The sequence below is a fragment of the Protobothrops mucrosquamatus genome, unplaced genomic scaffold (genome assembly GCF_001527695.2).
Source record: "Protobothrops mucrosquamatus isolate PMUCROS unplaced genomic scaffold, P.Mucros_1.0 scaffold12, whole genome shotgun sequence".
NCBI lineage: Eukaryota > Metazoa > Chordata > Lepidosauria > Squamata > Viperidae > Protobothrops > Protobothrops mucrosquamatus.
The window spans coordinates 192,152-198,799 of NW_015386399.1; the positions used below are offsets into that span (position 1 = coordinate 192,152).

The 6,648-nt window shown below is 35.0% G+C and overlaps 1 protein-coding gene across 1 annotated transcript in view; it reads left to right on the forward strand.

Moving 5' to 3' along the window:
• The window catches only part of GPNMB (glycoprotein nmb), a 19,819-nt gene that overhangs the window by 6,460 nt on the left and 6,711 nt on the right, over positions 1-6,648 (forward strand). Inside the window, exons 3-6 of the mRNA XM_015810572.1 lie at positions 1,321-1,464; positions 1,833-2,006; positions 3,821-3,979; positions 4,339-4,644. Coding sequence (XP_015666058.1) covers positions 1,321-1,464; positions 1,833-2,006; positions 3,821-3,979; positions 4,339-4,644 — 783 coding nt within the window. The remainder of the gene's footprint in view (positions 1-1,320; positions 1,465-1,832; positions 2,007-3,820; positions 3,980-4,338; positions 4,645-6,648) is intronic.

A 6,648-nucleotide genomic window follows, 5' to 3' on the forward strand; every position in this document is an offset into this window, starting at 1 on the left:
CTTACTCTGAGAAGCACAAAGCTAAAAGCACAAGCCTGATGATGATGAATGTGATTTCATCGAAACGTCGCTATGATACTTCTAATCTTACACGGGAGAAAACCCGAATGACCAAAGACTCATATATATATATATATATACTTGTGTGTGTGTGTGTGTCTGTAATTGAAAGAAACTTTAATGCAAATTAATTAGCATTTTATGCTCCTAGAAGATACTCAGTCATACCTGAATTGTTGCAAAGATCTTTCCCGTTTCTAACATTACAGGTTTTTTTGTTTTGTTTTGCATTTGCAAAACTTTTTGAATATCCCAACCGACATCCCCATCTTATGCATGGATGATTTTGTTTTCTACCTAGCTTCAGAAAGTATTGCACAATTTTATTACACTATTTGTATTGAATATTTAAATTTATACAGAATTTGTCAAACTGTATTTGATATCATTTACTAAAATTAAATATTTTTTAGAAAGTGAACAGATTGGTGCATGTTACAAAAACTCACTAAAAATCATGAAACAGTTTGGAAAGATGCAATACAGGTAGTCCTCAACTATTTGAAGTTACAAAAGCACTGAAAAGTGACTTATGACCATTTTTCACAGTTACGACTGTTGCAGCATCCCTATGGTAATGTGATCAAAATCAGATGCTTGGCAACTGGCTCATATTTATGACTGTTCCAGTATCCCAGGGTCTTGTGATCCCCTTTTGCGACCTTCTGACAAGCAAAGTCAATGGGGGAGCCATATTCACTTAACAATTGTGTTACTAATTTAAAAACTGCAGTGATTCATTTAAGAAATGTAGCAAGAAAAGCCATAAAATGGAGCAAAACTCATTTAACAAATTTCTCACTTAGCAACATACATTCTGGATTCAATTGTGGTCTCAAGTTGAGGACTACCTGTATAATGTTTGTCTGTTTAGTGTGTGCATGTATGTATATTGATTTTTCAATTTTTGAGTCAGTACTTTTGATTTTAGTGACTACATGGACAAGTCCCTATAGTTTTCTTGACAGGATTTCAGAAGTTGCTTGATATTGCTTCATTCTCATGGTTAAGGGAGAGTGACTGGCCAAGATCACCCATCTGGCTTTGTCCTAAGGCAGGACAACATCTCTCTGTCTCCTGGTTTCTAGCATATTACCTCAATCACTATACCAAACTGATTCTATAATGCATAAAATTGTAATCAAAATAAAATGGCTGTGGGAGAGATAATGGGGAATTTGGTGTACCACAGGTTTCTGGTGCTCTGTGGAGGAAAAGTAGAATAGCAATGTAATAAAAAAAATATTTTTTGCTTTTCAGGGGGGAAAGTAGTAGCTAGTTTGACCAATGATAGCCCAGCTCTAGTAGGATCTAATGTGACATTTACTGCAATGCTAAAATTTCCCAGATGTCAGAAGGAAGACAATGACAGCAATATAATATATGATCGAAAGTGCCTAAACAGTAAGTAATTACATTTTTATTATTGCTGTTTTGGTGTTATTGTTGTTAATATTTTACTGTTAAAGAGGATGTTAGATGGGATTTCTCTGCCTCAGGGAGCCAAGTAATCTTCAGATAATATAGATACCATACACATGTCTTTATTAATATGATTGAAATGGTTCCCAGTTTGTTTTTCTGTTTAATCCAGTAAGCTCTTGTGTTTAGGACTGCAGCCTTGATAAACGTGATCCTGATTTCCCAATCTGAATTTTTCTACATTATATTGAAATGAAGGAATTAAATTCCAATATATGAAAGGCACCATTCTGAAGAAAATGCTTTACAATTTGTTCTCCCCCCCCCCATATTTTCCTTTTTGTTTTTAGATTCTTCCGTTCTTTCTGATGAATATGTTTATAATTGGACCCAATGGATTGATGATTGTAGCTGGCTAAAGTGCACACATAACAACAGCTATAATGTTTTCCCAGATGGAAAACCTTTTCCTTATCACCATGGGTGGAGGAGAAGAAATTTCATCTACATATTTCACACACTTGGTTAGTCTTTAAAATGTATTTCTAGATTTGATTTTTTTTTAAATTTTATGTTGTACAGCTATATCCAAAATTATTTGCAAGTGTCCTTATTGTTAGGGATTATATAAGCAAAAACTGGTAGCTGTCTGAGAAAGCCATTGGTTCAGAGCTGCCTTGAAAATAGCATTTCAAGATGAGATAGGATATACACACATCTCATAGTAAATCGTTCTTAATAACTTTTCCACAATAAATTGTGCAATTGATGCAGAGTTACAAAAAGATAGTAACCTTGAAGAACTTTTCTGAAGTGAATTATAATTATATTGATTTTTTAAAAAATGCTTTTTTAAAATCTCTACAAATATTCATTTACTAAATCATGTACTGTAGATCTAAATTAGCATTTATGGTATAACTTCACATATCTTTCAGAGCTTTTCTGTCAAAAATGAATACTTTGTTTCTTTATTTATATAAGTGTTTTTGTTTTCTGTAGTGTATTTGTTCTTTTATTCTGACTTCCACTTCTGAAAACATACCGTACTAGGCAACTAATCGCATAGAAGGGAGGAAGGGAGGGAGAGCAAGTCTTCAAATGATACATATATGGCATCTAAATTTTTAAATATGTAAATGCTAGCCGAAGAGATGTTTCTTACCTGTCCCTTCTAAAGGTTGAAAGAATTGGAGGTAAATGAGTGTACCAATGTGTGGGAATGACAAATATGTCACAGAAAAATCAGATCTCCAGAGGTTTTGGATTTGGTTTTATTATCCCTGAACACTTGAATATTCTGGCTGGAATTGAAGGGAGCCATTAGGCTGCCTACCTCTTGTATATATTTTGGCCCAGAAAGAAATATTTCCCAGATCTATTATTTGCAATCCATTTCATTAACAATTAAATGTTTAACCTTCTATTTATGAAATACTTTGATTGATTATGTGCCATCAAGTCAACTCCTAGGAACCACATAGGTAGATTTTCTCCAGGGCAATCTGTTCTTTTATGTCTCCCAATATTGCCTCTGTAACTGACTCTATCCATCTTGCTGCTGGCCATCCCCTTCTCTTCTTTCCTCTCACCTTTCCCAGCATCACAGCCTTTCCCAGAGAACTGAGTGATTACGTGATGTGTCCAAAGTTCAATAATTTGATCCTGGTCATTTGTGCTCAGATGACAACTCTAGGTTGAATGATATTATGGGGTCACTTTTAATTTATAGCTCTTTTTCTTTGTTTCCTGTTTCTTAATTCTTGTTCGTTTTAGAAAAAGTTTAGATGATGCATCAGTCAGGCAATTAGACCACAACTTTTTTGTCTCTTTCCAGTGAGAATAGAATAGAGTGGCATTATATCTGGTATGCTCAGACATGACTGGGGTTAAAAAAAAAAACCCCTGTGTTATCTTGTGGTGAAACAACATAACAACATATCCATATAAGTGTGATGGATATAAGAGTATGGATATAAGTGTAAATAGTTTATTAATGTAGAAAAGAGTTACTACAAATCAAAGTTAGCCCAGTTTAGTTGAAAAATTTATTATTGCTATGAGATGCCAAGTGGTTTATGCAAATGTATGAGACATGGAAAAGGAACCCAATTATGGTACTAGACATAAAATGATAGAATCATGTGCACACTTTTGGGTTGTTTATAAGAAGGACTGACAAATATGCAATTCATTTGGAAGCATTATATTTATTCATTTTGCCCTTTTGATAGAGTAAGATATTTCTTCCATTTGCAAAGAGCAACCGTATAGTACTTCCCTCCCCCGAAAAATACCCTTAGTACTGCCATCTTTTTTATGTTTTACTCTTTTTTAGAACAATATTATCAAATAAAAGGAGGTTCCTCAGTTATGATGTCAATCAACACAACAAACATCACTGTTGGTAAACAAATAATGGAGTTGGCAGTTTACAGAAGAGGTTATCATTCATATACACCTGTAACTACAACAAATGCTATTTATGTTGTAACTGGTGAGTCTTCAAGGTTAAGTTACAATTAATCAAATGTGGACGATTTATGTTAGTTATGGGCTGACTTCAGCTTCCAGAATTCTTAGCAGAAGTCTACACATCTAATGTTCTCTGTACAACCTTCTTTCCTGCTTTTTATCAGGTTTTTAGTTTTTTAGATTTTAAAACTAAAGAAAACACTTGAAATGATGTGTGCAGAAGTAGAAAGGTTTACACAACACATTTGGCAAGCAAATGAGACACAGATCCTTGGATATATTAGTACTTCTATATATAGTAAGAACTACAATGTGAGTCTGGTGTTATCTATTGTGTGTAAAGCTACAATTTCATCTTTTCTGGATACTCTTGATATGCAGATCAAATCCCCTTCTATGTGAATATATCGCAGAAGAACAACCGCAATGTTTCAGACTTTATCTTCATCAAGGATATCCCCATTATGTTTGATGTTTGGATTCATGATCCCAGCCACTATCTAAATCATTCTGCTATTTCTTACCACTGGAATTTTGGAGATGGCAGTGGGTCATTTGTTTCCAACAATTCAATTTCAACACATACATACACACTTCTGGGAAATTTCAGTGCTAACTTATCTATTCAAGCTATTATACCTGTACCTTGTGGACCAGTGACAGCTTCTCCTTTATCTACATTTCCAGGTAAGCATCAGTGACAACTGTAGCATCCACTAGACATATTTGCTCATGCAGACACATTGGTCTGGTTCACAAAGGACACTAAGATATAGTGTACCCTGTTTTGTTTTGCCATAGTTTGCTACATAAACTTGCCACCATAACCAGAAATATTATATGCGATATAGTATAGTGCAAACCCAGTACTTTATTGGATGACTAATATATTAATCCAGCCACTACTTGCTTTTTCTACCTCTACCTCTCAATAATTCATCTCTACCTCTCAATAATTTCCAAATTTGTAATAATACATAATTGATTGATTGGTTTCTTAATGTCTATGCTTTCTTCATAATTCTGTGCTGTAAACTGATACTCAGAATAAGAAAGTCATCTTTTTCATCTGGGCTTTGCTGTAAGAGGTAATTTTACACTTAGGCCTATGATAATCTGATTGTTATTCTTTGCCTTCTGGAAAATCCTATTGTCCTCTGACCTTTGCTTAACATGAAGGAAGAATGATCAAGAATAAAAACCAATCCTCAAGTACAAGTTGAATGAAATGGAATGACAATACACATAGTCTTCAACTTGCAATTATTTTTTTAGTAACCATTTGAAGTGACAACGGCACTGAAAAAAGTGACAGGACCGTTTTTTACTCTTATGACTATTGCAGCATCCTCATGGTCACATGATCAAAATTCAGATGCTTGGCAACTGTTAGAAACTTCCTAACAGTGAGGACAATTAACCAGTGGAACAGCTTGCCATGAGAAGTTGTGGGTGCTTCATCACTGGAGATTTTTAAGAAAACACCCACTTGTCTGAAAGGATCTCCTGCTTGAGCAAGAGGTTGGACTACAAGACCTCCAAGGTCCCTTCCAGCTCTATTTTGATTGATTCGTATTTATGATGGTTGCAGTGTCCCAGGGTCACATGATCACCTTTTGTGACCTTTTGACAAGCAAAGTAAATGGGGAAGATTCACTTTACAACCTTGTTACTAACTTAACAACTGTAGGGATTCACTTAATGATTATGACAAGAAAGATCATAAAATGGGACAAATGGGACTTAACAACTGTCTTGCTTAACAACAGAAATGTTGGGCTCATTTGTGGTTCTAAATTGAGGACTAGCTGTATGGTTATTTGCAGAATTGCCTCTCTGAGGGCATCTGCTTATCTTACTGGATTGGACAGAGTGCTTGCATTCTACTCCTGTGGATGATATCATCCAATGGATCCTTAAATGGAATCTTTTTCATAGTTACACCAGCTCTTTGGAAGAACTTCTCACTGAGATTTGGGAGGGCTTTATCCTTTTAGCCTTCCAGAAAGTTTTGAAGACTGGCTCTTCTCCCAAGCATTAGGCTAGGATGAAGTTGAGTTGGGATATTAACGGTTGGGAGAATTCTGGCATTTTGGTGGGAAGAGTATGATTTATTTTTATGTTGTTTTTATTGGTTACTGTAAGCTGCCTAGAATCTCTGTATTTGTTAGGTGCCGTACAATATCTTTAAATAAAGTAAGTAAATAAGTAAGTAAGTAAGATTTCCACGTCTGTTGCTTGTATTAAACTTCCAATGAGTAAATCTCCAAAAGAGCAGGAGAATGAAGATACATTATGCCAAAATCAAGTGACTTAAAAGGCAACAGTAGGAATTTATATTCCAAAGGGAACTATTAGTTAATAAATGGAGTGATTTTCCTCATAGTTAGAAAATAACTTAGCTCTGATTCCTGATGAGAAGAGTTTGGTATATGAGGGTCCTAGTCACTAGCATTGATGATGATACCTAATTTGGATAATGAAACATCTGCAAGAAAACAAGCTCAGAGACCACCGAGGACTCCTCAGTTGAATCCTGAGCTACAAATATTCTCTTTTATTAGTACCATGTATGGTGTGTGTGTGTGTGTGTGTGTGTATACTGCTCACAAAAATAAAGGGAACATTTTACCATGGAACTGAAGGGGTTTGGGTTCCCTTTATTTTTGTGAGCAGTATATATATATACTG